The 20,200-nt window shown below is 43.7% G+C and overlaps 1 protein-coding gene across 2 annotated transcripts in view; it reads left to right on the forward strand.

The window, feature by feature from the left end:
• The window catches only part of AIPL1 (aryl hydrocarbon receptor interacting protein like 1), a 286,910-nt gene that overhangs the window by 248,825 nt on the left and 17,885 nt on the right, over positions 1-20,200 (forward strand). Inside the window, exon 6 of one of the 2 annotated variants that reach the window (XM_069227003.1) lies at positions 5,642-5,854. In XM_069227003.1, coding sequence (XP_069083104.1) covers positions 5,642-5,853 — 212 coding nt within the window. In that variant the 3' untranslated portion in view covers position 5,854. Of the gene's footprint in view, positions 1-5,641; positions 8,989-20,200 lie in introns of those variants that run through there. The other variant, XM_069227002.1, reaches the window with a different exon arrangement.

Below are 20,200 nucleotides of genomic sequence, written 5' to 3' on the forward strand. Positions count from 1 at the left end.
GGGTGTCCATGCTTTGGGGAGGCATGCAGGGCTAGGTTTTGGGATGGGTGGGTTGTGATGGTGAGCAATTTGCAAGGAGTTGGTGTGATGGGGGTGGGGGTGAGGGTGGGGGTATGATTTGGCATGCAGGTGGGGTGGGGGGAATGAAGTAGTGAAGATTTGACTTACCAGAGTCCATTCCTCCGCCTACTCCTGCGAGGCCCTCAGGATGCAGGATGTGCAAGACTTCCTCCTCCCATGCTGTGAATTCTGGGGGAGTAGGTGGCGGTCCGCCGCCAGTCCGCTGTACCGCGATGTTGTGCCTTGATACCATGGAACGCACCTTCCCCCGTAGGTCGTTCCACCGCTTCCTGATGTCGTCCCGATTTCGTGGATGCTGTCCCACAGCGTTGAGCCTGTCCACTATTCTGCTCCATAGCTCCATCTTCCTGGCAATGGTGGTGTGCTGCACCTGTGCCCCGAAGAGCTGGGGCTCTACCCGAACTATTTCCTCCACCATGACCCTGAGTTCGGCGTCAGAGAACCTGGGGTGTCTTTGGGGTGCCATGGGGTGGTGTGGATGAGGTGAGGGGTGGTGTATGTGTTGTAGAGTGTGGTGAGTGTGGTGGTGTATGGTGTTTTGTGCGTGGAAATTGTGTGGGTGATGTTGTGATTTGCCTCTGTGTGATGGTCTACTCTATGCTGTGCTGTCTCTGTCTGTCCTTCAGTCGCAATTGTGGTTGTAAGGGTTTGTGGGTGATGTGGGTCTGTGTTTTATATTTAATTGGGTGTGTGGGAGTGGTGTGTGTATGTGTCTCAGGTGTGTGTATTTTGAATTGTCCAATGTGGTAGTGTTTTGTAAAGGTGTGTGTATTTTGACCGCGGCGGTGTGTACCGCCAATGGATAACCGCGGTTGAAAGACCGCTGCAGGGATTTTTGGGTCGGAATGGCATGGGCATATTTCTGTTGGCGTGACGGTGGAGGTTTGGTCATCGCCAGTTTTTCGCTGGCCGTTGCTGTGGCGGACTTTTGTTGATGTCGGGTTTTTGGCGGTTTGCCAGTTGCGGGTCAGAATGACTGTGGCGGTTTACCGCGACCGCGGCGGTGTTATGGCGGTCTTCTGACCGGCGGTAAGTGCCTTTTACCGCCGAGGTCAGAATGACCCCCTAAATGCCTTCATTCTGAAATGTGTTTTGCTTGGATAGTGTGTTCTTTGTCTTTGCAGGTGCATTTCAGAGCTTTGTTAGCTAGAGAAAAGGAGTATTGTCTTATGTATTAGTTGCTGATAGTAAGGTCTGAGGGAAGAAATATTGGCAAGAGATGTGAAGATACAATGAGCGGCTGAAACTGAAGTCTCCTATTCATCGTTGTTAGACCTGACAGCCTTTGGGTGGTCTTTCCCCTAACATTTAGCCTGCCTCCCTACATTTTCTGACCTCATTTTTGCTGGCTTTAAGACCCTGTGCACATTATCAGTGCTAACCAGTACTAAAGTTCTTGTGCTCTCTCCCCTAAAGTATGGCAACATTGGCTCAAATGGCATATTTAATTTACCTTTAAGTCTTTAGTAAAGTTTACTACATGTGTCCAGGGTCTGTAAATTAAATGCTAATAGTGGGCCTGCAGCACTACCGTGCCACCCACTAGAGTAGCCCCTTAACTATATCTCAGACCTCCAATGCAGAGCCTGTGTGTGCAATTTTACTCTGCTGTTTTGACCTAGCAAGATAAACCCATTGCCAGGCCTAAACCTTTAAGTTTTATACATATGTCACCCCTAAGGTTGTTCCTATGTGACCCATAGGGCAGGGTGCAATATATTTAAAAGTCAGGACAAGTACTTTTATGTTTTACATGCCCTGGTAGTGGAAAACTCCCAAATTCATTTTTTACTAGTGCGAGGCCTATCTTTACCATTGGATAACATTGGGATTACCTTATTACTAGAAGTGGGCGATAATCTCTGCTCTGCCGGCAAAGTTGGTGGAGTTTTGCCCACTACCCGCTTCACTTGGAGTGCGGTAAAAACTCTGCCACCCACCAAGTGGCAGAGTTTATGATGCCCAGATGTGGTCATTTCATGTTTGACTCAGAAATAAGGAGTAAAGTTGCAGACCTATGTAAAAAATAACTTATGTTAGGGAAGGTGGAGGGTTCGCTCCTCTTCACCATTTGCCACTGATTGCTGATATCTACCTGGAGGAAGGTGTTGCAATGTGACCGTCCAGAAGCTTATACTGTCAGCCAGGTGTAAAAGGAAACAATGCAATCATTTGCAGATGGTTAGTCTCTCTTTGGAAGTTCAGCTTAGTTGTAATAGACAGAGAGGGAGGTCAAAACCAACCGCCTCCAAAAGTCTGCATGGTAATGTTTGTTGAAGTAATTAGCCATTTTAGAGAGGGTCTCAGCGGAAAAGTGAATGACAGAAAGGAAAATAAAACAAAACTTTATGAAAGCTACCAAACAAAAACACGTTTTCTAAAGATTTCCATTGAGTATACTCTATGCTGCTTCGATCCATGATGATGTTTCATCACTACCTATTTATTGTTTTAATAACTTAACATTTTTTATTCTATGCTGTAAAGAAACAGCTAGTGTTTTTAATTGTGTGCCGTTCGTCTCAATGATGCCCGGGCACTGATAGCGGCCTCCTGGCACTGTAGCTACAGAGGGGCTCGACCTCCTTCAACCCCTTCATATACGAGGTGCAATTGCATGGGACTCTACAGAGAGGCAGGTCAGAGGCTGGGGGAAGGAGGGCAGCATTGAAGAGTAAATGATGGTGCTGGTGCAGAAGGAACACAGTACAGAAGCAGGGAGCATGGAACGAATGAAGATGGAAGGGGGCAGAGATGGAGAGAGATCAATGAGTAGGGAGTGAGCAAAATAGAGTGAAGATGTAGAGGGACAGGTGATGAGTGTGAGTGGGTCAGTAGTATGTCCTGCAGTGGAGGCTGGAAGATGGTGTACGGAGTTTGCACTCCAGACTGATACCCTCTGTTCCACAGATGAACTCAGTGAAGTGGCTCGGCGTCATGGCCTGCTTCTTAGGCAGGGGTCTGAGTGCACGGATGCTGCTCTCACTTCGCTCTTTCCTGCAAGTCGTGCTGGGACAGGGAGGAGGTGCTGACAGAGCCTACCACAGGTAGCACGTCACCGGCTGGCTACTATGGGAACACTGCACGCCCGTCTCATAGGTTCTTCAGAGCACACGGGTGTGAAGCTGCAACCTGAAAGGACTGCTGTACTGCAAAAAGGACTGCCACTCTCCTGAGCTGTTACACTGCTGGACTTCTGATTTGCTGAGCAGGCCTGCTGCTCTCTTGCCAGGGACTTAGAAGGACTGGACCTGCATCTCTACATCCCAGAACCACAGTGACTTCAAGGGCTTGCTGGCTTCCTTCCTCTTCTGAAGTCTCAGGAAAATCAGAGACTTGTCTTCCATCTACAAACAGAACCTGGACTTTGCTTACTGCAAGTCTTGCTCTGCCAAGTGGTGCCAATCCAGTCCAAGGCCCTTGGAAGTGAGTATAAAGACTGCATCTGCCAGAACCTTTACACTGACGCCGATGCACTGATCCAAGCACACGCATTGCCTGCTGCAAGATCAGGATTGTCGCATCACCACTGCTGCATGGACTGGACCGGCCCACCGGACTCAATACTGCTGCATCGCCTCCGGAAACACCACTTCGGAACTAACACATCGCCGCCACTGCATGGTGATCGATGAATCATCCCTCCAGCATGGATTAACCCGGCGCTTCGCATTCAGAATGGTCACTCTCTGAACCAGTACATTGTGCATTGCACCCGGAACCAGCGCATGGCCACAGTTGCATGGGTAAATCCTGTGCAACACCCCAACTGCATGTGTATCATCAATGCATCTAGTGCTGTGACAAGGATTAAAGTACTGTTGCTCAGCGGGCCCTGCATTGGTCCGATAGCCAGCGTGAGCTCCATCGTGGGTCGCTTGAGCTCTTGGCCCAGCGAGATCAGAAATCCCAATAGGTGCTTATTGCTTCTAAGTGGTATTTTCACATTCATTCTTTACAAATTCATATCTTGGCTTCCACTTATTGGATTTTTGTCATTTGGTCTTGTTTTATTTATTTGTTTTATTTTAATTATGCTCTGATTTTCCTGACCTGGTGTGTATTACTTTTGTGTGGTGTTTTCACTGTTTAACTGTTGGAAGTGTTGCACAAATACTTTATACATTGCCTCTTACATTAAGCCTGACTGCTCTGTGCCAGGCTACCAGAGGGTGAGAACAGCTTAACTTTTAGTGTGTATCCAACAGGTATGGGGGATGTTCAGGGTTACAGCAGCTGTACGAGTTCTGTTGGATGAAAAATTCAGATTGTGTTGTGAAGGCAGAGGACGTATCAGAAGCTGATTGGTCCTTGGGAGGAGGAGAAGATAACATTGATGTAGAAGGTTCTGTTTGTTTTAATTAATGCTTATGCTGTTAGAAGTGAAGACAGAATTCCCTTAAGATTTGAAAGGTACAGATCAATCTGCTTCCCTTATTCTTGCATGTGCAAAGCTTCATGCTAAACACTCAGGTACTGATTTAAAGTTTGGTGGAGGCCTTCCTCCATCACAAATGTGACGGATATCCCATCCACCACATTGCAAGTTCCATAGGTTAAAATGGAGGCCCTAATTCCTTTTCCATGAGGACCCCTACTGAAGCCTTCAGTATGCTGACACCTTCTTGCATTTCCAAATTTCCTCAAGGTGTCATCCCAACCATCCTCATTCCTGACTTTGAACTTTGACTAGATGATTTAAAAATCATTTCATGTTTAGAAGAGAGAGCAGGGGTGTCTTTAAGGAACACCTATTTCCAATTCTCAGTTTCTGTATTGCTGTGGTTGTTATTGCTTCGTATCTTAATTTGATGAGATAGAACCAATTATGATATTTCAGCTTGCCAGCTGTAATTCTGTACCTTTTCAGCATTTTATGACTTGCATGTATATGGATTGATTATTGATTGGAAATCAATTACTTAACTTCAATTATTGATTCTTGGCCCTGTTTGTCTGGCCAAATTGGCTTCACAGAAATTGCAATTGTTTAATATTTGTTGATTCACTTGATGTCCCTGTCAACTTAAAAAAGACTTGTCAGATGAAGAATTGTAAATCACGCTCCTGCGCGCTCTCATATGAATAGATTTAATAATCTTACCTCATCTAAGTATCTTCATTATATGTAAATAGTCAAGGTACACATGTGTGAAGTTAAGAATTTCAAATCTATACTAATTTAATAATGTTTACTGTCACAATATTATACAAGTGATATTTTGGATATGATATTTCGTAGCACGATTTTTAAAATACGTAATTCTGAAACGCATATGAGTGACCTCCAGTCCTAAATCAAAGCCTTACTGGGGTCAGAGGTAAGGGTATAATGCAGAGCTGCAACTCAAAAATGATTGACCTGTGCAATGTTAACCATGAGTTCAACCACTTGAGGACGTGTTTGTGTGTGTGTGAGTTTGTGTATATTTATGACTACGTGTATGCTTGTAGGTGTGTGTTTACACTTGTGTTTGTTTGTATGTGTGTGATTTTTTTTACATGGTTTTAACAATGGATTATAAAAGGCTGATAGGTTATCCTGCCAATTCTTTCCTAGGTCTTGTGAAAGCCTACTACATCCGTGCTAAAGCCCATGCAGAAGTTTGGAATGAGGCTGAAGCAAAGTCAGACTTTGAGAAAGTACAAGAGCTGGACCCAGATATGAAGAAAACTGTGGTCAAGGAGCTGAGGATGCTTGATGTCAGGATGCAAGGAAAAAACGAAGAAGACAAGCTCAAATATCGGAATATGTTTGATAAATCTGATTAAGGTTTTGTGAATGTTCCAAATCAATCACTCAATATATTTCTATTTAAGCTTTGGAAGCTCAACATACTTGATTTTGTCTTTAAGCATCCAATTTAAGGACCAGATTTTCGAATATTTTGGGTTGGGTTTATGTCCCTTTTTGGTGAACTGTGGCAAAATTCTTTGTGATATTTACAAAGCAAAGCAAATAAGTGTTTGAGCCGTTTTGTAAGAAAAAAAGTAAAACAATGTAGCTGCCTAGCATTACTTTGCGTTATGGGTGGTGTTCTAAGGGTGGGGTATGGGCTTTCATGTACACCAATGGATTTTTATGCAAACCCACATCTACAAAGACTTCTAGACATGGGTTTGTGCAAAAACGGAGCACCTGTCCGAGATTGGTGTAACCAGGAGAAATATCTTATTCTACTCTTATTTCCTCTTTGCATTTGTACCATATAAAGAATGCAGTAAAACGCATCACACAGGTAAAGAGCTAATGGCCTTAAAGGACAGTTTTTGTGCAGGACCTTCATATGCAAGAACTATCCTGACATTAACGCAGACACACTTGCCCTACGGTGTAAGGGTACCTGCGTTGGCACTAGGCAGCCTCAAGGTCGTCAGCACATAGAGAGAGCAGATTTCATTGAAGATATGCTGCTTTTCTGCTCTCTCCCATTCTCTCAGTTTAACCACGAAAATCCGTCCTACAATTAACATCATGGTATCGCCCTTGGGCACGTATGCTCCGAGGCAGCAGAGCTGGAGAACTCGGAAACTTCTAAGCCCAGCGCGCAGGATTTTCGTGGTTAAACCAAATTTGAAAGCATAGTTTGTGGAAATGAGCGGAGCAGTGAATGAGGCATTGTAGTCTCCATAAGTCCAGATGAGGCGCGAATTCGAGATTATAGATTTTCAATAATATTTGTCTAGAAATGTTGGAATGTCGTTTGGTTTTTAATGATTTTTCATCCTTTTGATTAATGTAATGAATGAATAATTGTCGAAATTCATTTTCATTGAGGGATTTATAACCTCACTGTGTCTGAATTAATGTGACAGATTATTTCCTATTAATAGACCAAACCTTTATATTGTTTGTACACTTCCTACCTTAGTAGGACTACATGGGTAGACCTCTTTTCTTTAGCAATAACTTTATAGCAGCGGCATTCATTTAGCACATTTTAAATAATTAATGATGGTGTTTGTAGATTACCTCTTCACTGTACAATTATGGTAGTGATTTGCATCTCAGAATCTAAGGGCCAGATCTACAAGAAATGGCGCAGCGTGGCTGCTGCGCCAAAATTGGCAGTGCTGCTCTGTGTCACTTCTAAAATGTAGGGATGCACCGTAATACGACGTACCCCTGGGTTTCTCCCTGCGCCGGCATTCAAATTGCTGCCGAGCGTCAACGCAGACACCCTTGAGCCATAGTTCAAGCATGGCTGCTTTAAGGGGAACACCTTCCTGCACAAAAACAATCTTCTATGGCGATTTGCTCTTTCTATGTGTACAGCTGAATGCAGCACACATAGAAAGTGCAAAAAACGAGGAGAAATGAAAGCATTTCTCCTTGTTGCACCATTCTGATGCCACCCCTGGGGTGGTGTCATGTTTTTGCGCTGCCTCAGATTTACGAAATGTCGTAAATCTGGGGCTGCGTCTAAACGCAATGGGTTTTGCAGTGGAACGCCCACAGCAAAACCCATTGCACGCCCCTTCCACGCAAAGAGCTGCGTGTGAAGGGGCCGTATTTACAGCACCTTGTAAATACAGCACACTGCACAGCGCCACCGGAGCGTCACAAAATCCTCTGCATGAGACAACAGTCTGGCTAAGCCGCTGTGGGCAAATCTTTGACTCTCCATCAGACTAGGAAGATGATATGTTATACATTTTGGTATCAGAACTAAGGGCCAGATGTAGCAAAGGGTTTTTCCCATTCTGTGTCATTGGGAAAATGTGTTCGTACATATGGCCCTAAATTCTGACAGCAGTAAACAGAGATCCTCCCGTGCCCTACTTTGTTGTCAGCTCCTACCCTCCTCTGTGATTCCATGCCATCTCAATCCAAATGTGTTTAAAATGTTCATAAAAGAAGGGTGTCCCACATAAGTCGATGTATGGTGAGTCTAAGGAATATTCCATATAACTACTGAATACGTACATTATTTTTGTTAAGCTTAATTGGATGTTAATTGTGGGTATCCGGACAGACTAGCATTGATCCAGCTTTCCTGTAGCCGCACTGGGCACCCATGCCTCCAAACACGGATGCCCTTTACCACACTTTCATACAAAGCATTAAACATGCCAAACATTCTTAGTATTCATTTTATCAAAGTTTACCAAATATCCACACCATACATGTATTGACGGATAAAAAAAATGAGTAAGAGCTTGCATATGATGATATACAACAATACTTAGGGCCTTCGGTGAGAGCCCTGGTACACTACAAGTGTTCACGGAAGTGACGTATCAGATCCATCTAAAGCATGGCAGAGTAACAGAACGGCAGGCCACAATCACAGTAGTTATCATCTTCTTTCCCTTTGTTAACTTTTAGGTTTATCACGCAGATGTGCAAAACCCGATCTGCGAACGGAAATGTCCTCGCCCCCATCACTGCATCTCTGCCTTCGACTATCACTCCCATGCACCACTTCCCAGATCCTCTCTCCCCGACCTCTGTTCTTCACCTCGTTCGTGCACCTTTACTCTCGCCCTCCCTCTTTAACGTATCAATGCAGCTCTCCCCTCCACCTCCGCCCTCCACCCCTTTTCTGCGACTGCATCTCTTCCCTCCGCTGCTTCTTTGCATGGCTCCCTCCCTCCTCCACCTCTGCTCTTAACCTCAGTGCAGCTCCCCTCCCCTGCTTCTGCCCTTCACCGCTTCCTTCCACCTTGCACGCCTGCACGGCTCTCCCACATATTTGCAGTCTTATTTTATGAATTTTGCTAGGTTATCAACTGAAAGATGTGAATTGTATGCCCTATAACTTTCTGTTTATAGATAAAGCCAACACGAGTGCAAGCTGCGGACGTTAACATTCCGCACAGTGCTAGTTATCACCAGCAGAGGGCAGCAGCTATCCGTTTGATATATATATATATATATATATATATATATATATATATATATATATATATATATATATATATATATATATACGATGTGCTGTATACTCCGTTATAGTTATATCAAAAGATTGCTTGTCGACTATATGGTCTCGGAAACAACCCTGTATGTTGTGACACCTTAACAGGAATAAAAACCGAACTCCTGAAATATTGTCTACTGCATTCACTTTCGAGATCTCTTCCTCTTTGAAGGTTTATGTCTGTACAGTGCTTAATTTGTCAATAAAAACGTGCTGGTGCTCAGACCTCTCCCCTGAAACGCTCCGCTGCTGCAATCTAAAGTGCGAGCGCGGAATATTGAGGCAGCGTAATCCTGAAGCTATCTCGGGCCTCTTTAATCCGTTTACAATCAATCTCTGCCCATTCAGCTCACTCTTGCAGCTTTCTCCTTTCTCTCTTTGTGAAGCTTCTTCGTTTTTCTCTTTCTTCGTCTTTCCCATAAGGTTTTTTCTCGCAGTTAATGCTCGAGGCAGAAAAATAAATGCCTGGCCTCAAAAATGAGTGCGGGTGCCCTGCGCTGGAATCCACCGGCTCAAGTTAAGCCCTGCGACTGTAACTGGAAATCTAACGTCCCTCACTATTGGAGAGTGCCGCCCTCATAGCTGCCGAGTTGTCTGTGTGCTTCTGTTTGACATTTCCAAGTATTTAGGCCCGTATTTATACTTTTTTTAGCGCTGCATTTGCGTCGTTTTTTGACGCAAAAACGGCGCAAACTTGCAAAATACCATTGTATTTTGTAGCTTTGCGCCGTTAGCCGTCAAAAAGCGGCGCAAATGCGGCGCTAAAAAAAGTATAAATACGGGCCTTAGTGTGTTCGTGTGCAACACTTTGAGTGACACTTTCATTACATGCAGAATAAGGCATTTCTGGACATGCAGTGAGAGCCTTTTCAGCCATGTGTCCATTTTGTTCAAATTTGGGGTCTAGAATAAGTCTGAAAATTGTCATAAAGCTTCTTAGGTTCTGATGCAGCGGCACAGACCTACTTCCCATTCATTAATGTTTAGGATTGATGCACTCATTACTTGAGGGACAGATGAGGATGAGGTCCCAGGTGCTTCTGACAGCTCTCTGTAGCCATAAACTCTGCCCTCGGACTGTTTTGTCTGTATGGATGCCTCGGTGCTGAGGAGAGCTGCCTATTTGCTGCAGGAAGGCATACGAGATGGAGGTATGACCCATCCGGTGGAAGAGAGAGACCATAATCTAGTGAGAGACAAGAGAAAGCAGGAATCCAATGGCAGATATAAGTGAGGTTACCAGATAACTCAATGGCACCAAGAATGCATTGCTCCTGTTCAAGGTTTTCGTTTAAGAACACATCTGCTGTATTCTGGGAATTGCAGTCCTGCCTTGCTTTATTTGAACTAACAGAAAAGAAAACCCAGGACTAGAGCACTGCGTCCTTACTTAGGTGGAGTCATCTGATAACCTCAGGCATCGGAAATAAGAGGAAAGTTCTGTCACCCCCCTAGAGACCTAAAGAAAAAACAGCTGTGTCAGCCCTAGCCAAAGGAGTGCTGTTGGGAATAAATATATGTACATATGTATGTGTTAAATAGATATCATACTTAGTTCCACTTCTCACCCACACTGTCTTAAACCCACTGAGTTATCCCACTTCTCCCTGCAGAAGCTAGAAGTCAGGTCCTCCTCAGTGCTTCCTTGCGGTGTCCCCCTCCTCCACAGATCGTATTCCAGCCCTGAACCAAGGCTTCCAATCTGACCTTGCCTGGACAAGCTTCAGCAGCTGTCCAGAGTCCACTTAGAGGTCACTTTGCTTTTCCTGACTTCCACATTAGATTTGCTCATCAGGTTGTTCATTTATGCCTACACTGCATTTCTGTATATTTGGCACTGAGCCTACGTTGCATTTCTATGGTTCGCCATGTTTGGGACTGTGACCTTTTGGTTGTGATTATTTTTCATTTCTGTACGTACTGCATATAAAGCCTACAACCAGTCATTCAGGGAAGAAGCCTGTTTGTATGGAGCACACGGTTTTCATGTTTGCTCTTTTTCCTTGCTGCCCAGCAAGCATTGGTACCTACAAATACATTTCATCTGTTCCTGAGCAACTTCTATGTCTGGTGGTTTTCTTTCATCGCCGCAGAGGGTTGCAACAGTTTTTCCCCATTAGATGGTGCAGTGGAGTTTCACACCGGTGTTTGTGGTGAGTACTTTTTCCGCTGTGCCCCTCTAACACATTGAATTAAACAGGATTTTCTCCTTCTCTCTGGCGATTAAACAGCGGACTGAGCAGTTAACTACGAGTTACTCCCTGTCAGTAAGTTGGCGGACAGTAGCTGATTCTTTCGGGTGGATTGTAACCTATGTAGGAGAGCCTGTGCCAGTGGAGATGTGGGAACACCAGGGGCACCCTCACTTGGTAGGGTGATAGGACCATCTGATTGGCAGGTTGCACCAGAACACAGGAAGATGATTTTGAACTGTGCACAAAGGAAATAAGTTATTGATCAGTAACTGTGTTTGAATTACATGTTGACTGATGGTAATGTTAATCTGTGTTTACCTTGCAATGGTCTTCGAATTATATGTGAAGTAGTGTATTACTACATTGGATAAGCAAACTGTGTTATGTATTGTCTCTGAGTTGTCAACAAGCCCACTAGAAAGCTGTTTAAACAGCTGGCAGGAGAGAAAGGTTTTAAATTGCCACCAGATAGCAGTGCAGCCCAGGTAGTGGAGGATGTAAATGTAGCTGCCACCCAGCCTAGCTGTGTATTGGAGACAGGCTGCAGGCATACAGAGCTGTAAGAGGAGAGAGAGAAATGCCTGTGTTCTAGAAGTGGCATTTCTAAAACTGTAATGTTAAGGCAAACTTTACCAGTGAAGAGGAGCTCATTATGATAAAGAGGATTTATCGTTACCATTATCAAGATATAAAGCAAAACAGCTACTCCTCTCTAAAAAGGATTTACAGCTTAAACATTGTATTAAGGAATTTCCAATTTTAATATATGAAAGGAGTAGGCCTCACAGTTGTGAAAAAAATGAATTTGGTTGTTTGTCACTACCAGAGCCTGTAAAACCTAAATGTGCATGCCCCACCTTTTACTCGCACAGCACCCTGCCCTATTAGCTATTTAACACCTACTTTAGGGGTGACCTATATGTAGTAAAAGGGGAGTTTTAGGATTGGCAAGTAGTTTAAATGCTACGTTGAAGTGGCAGTAAAACTGCATGCACAGGCCCCGCAATGGCTTGTGAGGGTGGCACAACCAGTGCTGCAGCCTACTTGTGGCATTTAATTGTCCCGGCCATGGGGCTGAGCCCACTTTGCCCATGCCTTAAAAGGTCTCTGACAAACACTATATACACAAGTCTTACACGTTGAAATAGAGTAACAAGGTTCCAATATCCCAAGATTTTTGCAGCCACTCTGATTGAAAAAAAGAATAATGAAAAAGTGTATTTGTAGCCATCCTCTCAGTAATGAGTCAAGGTTGAATTTAATGTGCAAATGCATTTCTTTGAGTGATAGGAAGCAAATAAATGTACTTCAGTGTTGACCTTCTTTAGTGCTACAATAAGTACAGACACACAGTTAGCTTGCAAAATCACACTAAGGGCCTGATTTAGATCTTGACGGTAATACTGCCAATCCGCTACAACGGCAGGCCTGAGTACTCCAACAAGTAGACAGTGTTCGACCTGCCGAATTTAGATGTATTGCGGCCGAGCTGCTGACAACCGCTATGGAGTGCTCGCCGTCAGGCTGACAGGTTCCCACCGACCATATTTAGATGTCATAGCTCTTCAGGTAGGCGGTGTACTGGCAGCAGATTGCTGACGAAGGGTGGCCGTCGTGGAACCCAATGGACATCGTACAATGACAGTGGCTATGGAATAGAGGTAAGTGACACACAAACACTGTACTTTGGCTATATGTGTCTCCTTGCACTACACACTACACAACACACCACATACACACTATTATCCATTTTCATTCTACCACAGCACTGTTCGTACATGCTGAAAACACATATTGCCATGCATCCATGGCACAACATACACACACTATTGACACTACACCCACACGGCACAACCACAACAACCAACACAACTACACACTCATCTACACAAAGACACTCACACAAAAGCACAACTACACACATCACAACAACCACCATTCAACAACACTCACCTGAATGTTACACACCTGAATGTTACACACAGTTACACAACACACAGCCAAACACACACATCAGACCCATATGCATGTAGCACACATTGTGACACAACCACATCACTCACTCCTCCAGTTGTCTCTTGTACCTGTGTGTCCCCATCCATGTCTGACACAATTGTGTTCCCAACATATGCATGTCACAGTAATTAAAAAAAAAAAAACACTGTAACATATACATGACCGCAGTGGTCCTGATCTCATGTGCAGTGTCCACGCGACGTGCACTTACAGTTCTGATTCTCTACCTTGGAGTCCGGTGATGGGTGGTCGTGTTATCTATGTAGTCCTGTGCCAGCAGTGAAGAAGGTCTTGGCCAGTTGGATCCAGTCGAAAACATAAGTGGAAACGGGAAAGAAGGCAAGTTTTTCCCTCATTTCCCCTACAATCTGCCAAGTGAGGTGTGGACGTAGCACCAACACAGTTGGTTTGGCAGGAAGGCACATCAAAATCTCCTTGAGGGTAAGGGTGCCTGGAGTCCTGCCACCAGCCACTATTTTAGATGGTGCCTTAGATGTGAGTGGAGTATCCTGGCGGAGAAGGCAGGACTCAGGCGCTCTATGGCCTAGGGGACCATCAACATCTAAATCGAGCAGGTGGACCCTCAAGTCGGCAGATGGGTTTTCCGATGGGAAAACAGTGGTGGGACCATTACTGCCAAAATCTAAATCAGGCCCTCAGGCAGTTACTCACCAAAAATACTTTTTGAATAAGGCAGTGTCCGTTGGGCTGGTCTGACAGATATATGTGTGGGCAATTTTTTTTTCCAGTCGTGCGCCAGTTTTTTGACCAGGTGGACTGGTTTTTACTGTTGATTTCCCTGACATTACTAGTTTATCTATCTGCTTAGCTATTGGAGGCCATTTTTATTGTGGTGCCTGATCCTATGTTTGTCCCAGTTCGACCCTGAACACAAGCAAAGAACTCACTGAAAAATCGAAGTGACTCTGGTCACAGGGGCTGCAAGGCCAGTGCAGCTTCTCTGCATGCCAATGGCTGTGTCATTTATTGCTGGACAAGACTCATGAATCCATGTGCATGGGCTGTAAACAGAGCCCTGAGCTGCATTCCTTCCTGCAAAGCTGTGTCATTTCTCCTCATCATTTCTCATTTCTTGGATGATTTTCCCACAAAGAGAAAATCTTTTCAAAATCTTTTCAAAGACGGTAACACAATACCATGTTCTAATTTAGAGATCATGTGATTAAGCATTAATATCTGGATTTGGGAGTGGACCCTCAGATTACTGCGTTTCTAAGAGCCCCTATATTCCGATTGTAAGGCCATAGCAGCTTTAGAGGACACAGCCTCACCCAGTTAGTGCTTCGATGCCCTCGGGCCGGAATGCGCTTTATAAATACTCAATACATACATACATAGTATGGTATGGCATTAAGGGAGAATGCACAAGTACCTTTGAATTGGGGAGGAGGGGGTGAAAAGGTGGTGTCTTGGCGCCATTTCTTATTTACACTATATATTAACAGCTTGGAGACCACCTAGTGTGGCATTCGCTGTGAGCCCCCCCACCCCAAACATTGGCAACACACCTCTACCTGGTTTGCTTTATGCTGACAATGCTGTGCTTTTGTCTCATACCCCCGTGGTCCGCAGCAGCTCAACAATGGTTTTGCAAACTTCATGACTGATCTTGGCCTATCTGTCACCGTAGGGAAAACCTTCGTTATGGAATGTGGTGATCAGGAGCAAAGGAGTCACAATTAGGATTAAGATAGGATTAATACTGTTATATCAGATTTTACTTCAACCTTTTGCTATCTAGACATTTTTTTCGATGATAGTGGGTCATCGACCCCTGTCACAGAAAATATGTCTCATTATTTTAACAGATCTATTTGTGCTTTACTTAAGTTTGCTAAACTCCCAGGGGCCAAACTGGTTAGAGAAATGGAACGACTTTATAACTCCAAATGCGTATCTATAGCTCTTTACGGAGCAGGACTTTGGGGACTTAAAAATGCTTCTGGGCTTCAGTGACTAGAGAATGCCTTTTTTAGGAAACTTCTGGCTGTCCCCAGCAGGTGTTCTAGTTTTGTTTGTCATACTGAACTAGGAGCACCCTTTTTAACTGATTTGATTAATATCCAACCTCTTTTACTGATAAGATAAACACTGGACTAGTGATTTTACCATTTTGAACTGCATGATTCCAGCTGACTGACAGTAACTTATTGTCGAACCTTCCCTTGGCTCAGGTATGTGGAACTCTTTTGTGCAAACCTTGGCCACACTGAATTCTTGATACATCTGATGTTCTATCTAACAGTGGGAGAAAAGACTTTAAAAATCTATATTTTTCCCATCTTAGTGACCAATGACTAGGGAAATGGGTAAAGCAAGTGCCATTATGAATCAACTGACTCTGGTTACTGAAGGGGCACAGCCATATCTTACTGCTGTACACAATTCTCACCAAGGGTTGTTTTAACTCGTTTTAAATACGACATTTATTTACCACTTAATTACTTTTTCATCAATTCATGATTAATGTTGGTCTCCAGCTTTCAAAAACTGTCCCCGAGATGACCTTGCGGCCCAAGGCACCTTGCACTTTACATTTGTTTTCCCTTTTATGTCCTGCCACGTCAATGTTATATTTTACCTATATTACGGAGTTTCAAGCAATGTTGACCTCCCTTGCTGTTCCTACATCTACTAGACTCTTTATCAATTTGTTATAAGGTCGCTTGCTTTCTATGCTGTATGATAGGAATAAGGAAAAGCTTGAATGCCTTGTGATAATGTTTATAAAAGATTTTTATTTACTTTTTAACAAATTTTGTCATATGAATCTACTTTTTGTTATCTTTTTCTTTTATGAGTTCTTCTTAGGAAAATTGAATGAAGCAGTTTTTGATTTGGTTTAAGCATTATTAAAACTTCTTTGCATCCGGACGGACTTCCAGAGAGGTAGAACACAGGCTGCAAAGCGGCACCTGTGGCTGTGCTTATAATGACTTAAAAGGGAACCAAACAAGCGACATAAAAATGATCTCTTTGCAGGAAGCACAACGCAAGATGGAGCATTTATGAAAACATTGCCGGTCAAATAACACAGCCGCTCTCAGAAGTCACTCAGAATTGCACTTTAGCAATTAACCACTCATCTGTAGCTCTAATGCACCAGCAGAGTGGACATTGCTTACTAAGGCATTACCCATGACCTCGTAAAGTAGAAAAAAAAAAATACCATCTGCTGGAAAATATGTGCTCGGATTTCCAAAGTGTTTCAGAAGTGTGTAGTATTTGCAAAGTCCCCCCACTAAAAATGTTTAATGACTAGGTGCATGCATCCTGTTCTAGTCAACAATTCTTCTTTGCACTGAAAGAATATTTAGGTTACTTGAGGTCAGAATTGTGGACAAACTCTCCATTGACAGATACAAGCCTATTGAAATATAGGAAGATGCAACACATCAGCCAATAAAATTCTACATTGAGTGAACTGGAGTTTTTAGTTTGCATAGCTATATTTACAGCACACTACACAGAATTACCAAAAGAAGAACGTTTAGATTTCTATCTTTATTCCCTTATTTAGGAAGGACTGTGGTGTAGGTTTTAGAAATCTTTACCTGTTGCTGACCTCCACCAGTACACCAGGTAACCCTAAAAATATGCACAGATGTTAACACCTGTGCTCGTGCCCCCAGGGAGCCTAAGTCGCCACTACAAGCAGTAAGGCAGGGGCCGCACATTGTTAGGTGGGAAATAAAAGGCAGCATCTCTAATTTAAACATGTGCAAACAATAGGACGTCCTGCAACTTAGTGACAAGATTAAGTTTGGGTGTGGCCTAGCGCCTAGTGGATTCAGTGCGCCCCAGGCACCCCGACTATTCAGATCCTTGTTGCAGCCCACCATGGAAGCCTTCTACCTTTCCAGAGACTGAAATACACAGCGGGACGGCGTCCTCAGTCATGCTTCTGGCCATGCAGAGTTCTGATGGGATTTTGAAATAGGCCAAACGCAAGACAGTGGAAATGTAAACACATACTAAAAGGCATGGGATAACTGTGCTGAGACAGGGGAGGTGGATTTACAACCACTGATGTAAGTGTCAGACATCAAGGGCCAGATGTATCAAAGAATTTTGCATTCGCAAACTTTGGCCGTTTGCGAATGCAAAATCGTCTTTCTGAATGTAAGTTCAAAATAGCGCTTCCTTAAAATTGCGACTCAATTTAGAGAATTTGCAGATAAGGATTCCTTATTTGCGATTTCCCATGCCAATGTAACAAGCATTTCCTAAATGCGAATTGGGCATTTAGGAAATGCAATTACCACCAAATTCAATTTGGTGGTAACCATGTGCAATTTTTAAAAATGCATTAAAAATTCATTTTTTAAATGACATGTAACGCACACATGCTCCTTAAATATTTTTTGGGGGTGCAGCAGAGGGAGCCTTAGGCCCCCAGCATCCTGGGGTTTGTATTTCCCATATTGCGAATTCCTATCTGGAATTCGCAATTTGCGACATGCAAATAATTTGCAAATATGGCCTACAGGCCCATAGGTGTAAATGGGGACAGATTCTCTATTTGCGATTCGGTAATAGCATTTGCGATTTTTAAGAAATCGCTATTACCGAATCGCAAAAATCATACATACCTTTTTGCATTTCTGAAATAGCGATTTCTTAAAAATCGCTATTTGAGAATCGCAAATCGGTTGTATGATACACCTGGCCCCAAGTTCTGTATTTAGCCCTCACTAGCACAGCTGATACCAAAGTGGCCTCACATGTAGCTTTAAACATTTTTCATTCTAAGGTTATGCAAAGAAGTAAGTAGTTCCGGAGACATGTGGATTCCATTAAAGAACACTCTCCCCGAGACTGCAGCATAATGAAGAAAAGGCCATGGACACTTTAGATATAAAATAAAAATACTATCTTCAGAAGTTGTGTACATGCATTAAAATGAGGCTACACTCCATCAGGTATCATAGTGCAAGTGCAAAAAGATTAAACATATCAGTGCCACATTGTACTTTAACAGCCCATTTCAAAACACAGTGCAAAGGTTTTTAGGCTTTCCTGAAATATATAGGTGGGAACATGGGTTTCCTGTTGGGGCTACTTTAATTCCCTGCTCTCACATTCAGTTGTGACTTTTGGTAAATATATGCACATAAAGAACGAGTTACTTACCTTCGGTAACGACTTTTCTGGTGGATACATTAGCTACCTGTGGATTCCTCACCTAATGAATACTCCCATGGCGCCAGCATTCGACGGAAATCTTCTTACTAGTCTCTGCACGTCGACGAGGACGTCACTCTAGCCCACGCGACGCCGTCTGACGTCATACAGGCAATAAGAGGTCCTCGACGACGTGCGGACGTCAGTACCAATCATTTTTTACGTGCATGAGAACAACCAGGCAATGCAATGAAAGAGCAAGGCAACATCCCATTATATTGTAAAGATACACAACATTGCATGAATAACTGTAAATCTTTTATATATATATATATAACTCTCTCTTTTTAAAATATATACACACATCAAGTATATACACAAAGATATATACATATATATAAATATATTATATACAACATCTATTGCACCCTCAAAGACCAAGAGGAGCGCACTCAAGGATTACTTGGTAAGACCAGAAAGGCAACGGGGAGGCGGGTGGGTCCATGAGGAATCCACAGGTAGCTAATGTATCCACCAGAAAAGTCGTTACCGAAGGTAAGTAACTCGTTCTTCTGATGGATACAACTACCTATGGATTCCTCACCTAATGAATAGAGTCCCAAAGCAGTACCACGCCCGGCGGTGGGTGCCTAAATGGTCAAACCAAGAAATCCTGCAGCACTGACCGTGCAAAATGGCCGTCTCTTCTAACCTCAGAATCCAAACAGTAATGTTTTGCAAAAGTGTGAAGGGACGACCAAGTTGCGGCCTTGCAGATGTCGACCACAGGAACACCCCTGGCCAAGGCCGAAGTGGCCGACTTAGCTCTGGTGGAATGAGCTCTAATGCCCTCAGGAGGATCCTTCTTTGCCAAAGAGTAACAGGTTTTAATGCAAAGAACAACCCACCTGGACAGTGTTCTCTTGTGGACTGCCTTTCCTCTCCTCTTGCCCACGTATCCAATAAACAGCTGATCCTCCAGCCTGAAATCCTTTGTTCTATCAATAAAAAAGCTCAACGCTCTCTTTGGGTCCAGACGGTGCAGTCTTTCTTCCTCTTTGGAAGGATGAGGCGGAGGATAGAACGTGGACAAAGTAATTGCCTGAGCCAAATGGAAGGGTGAAACAACCTTCGGGAGGAAAGCAGCCTTGGTCCTCAACACCACCTTATCCCCATAAAAAGTTGTATAAGGGGGCTTTACTGATAAGGCCTGCAACTCACTCACTCTCCTTGCTGATGTTATAGCTATCAAGAAGACTGTTTTTAAAACCAAATACCTTAAGGGGCAAGAATGCATAGGTTCAAAAGGGGACCCCATAAGGAAAGTCAGGACCAAGGACAAATCCCATTGCGGCATAACGAATGGTTTTGGAGGATATTTATTTAGAAGACCTTTCAGGAATCTGATAACAATAGGGGATTTAAATAAAGATGGTTGGTCTGGAAGACATATGAAGGCTGACAAGGCCGATAAATAACCCTTAATGGTAGCCACTGCACAACCTTTCTGCGCTAGAGACAGAGCAAAAGACAAAACGTCCGATAGATGAGAATGCAAAGGATCAATCTGCCTCTCTCCACACCACGCAACAAATTTAGACCACCTATTAGCGTAGATAGATTTAGTGGAGTGTCGCCTGGCCGCTAATATAACATCCACTACCTCAGGCGGGAGAGAGAAGGAACTCAGGTTGCCCCGTTCAATCTCCAGGCATGTAGGTGCAGACTCTGGAGGTTGGGGTGTAGAACCTGCCCCTGCGACTGCGAGAGGAGGTCTGCCCTGAAAGGGAGACGGAGCGGAGGGCACATTGAGAGTTGGAGAAGGTCGGAGTACCATAC

This window comes from Pleurodeles waltl, chromosome 3_2, assembly GCF_031143425.1.
Source record: "Pleurodeles waltl isolate 20211129_DDA chromosome 3_2, aPleWal1.hap1.20221129, whole genome shotgun sequence".
Taxonomy (NCBI): Eukaryota; Metazoa; Chordata; class Amphibia; order Caudata; family Salamandridae; genus Pleurodeles; species Pleurodeles waltl.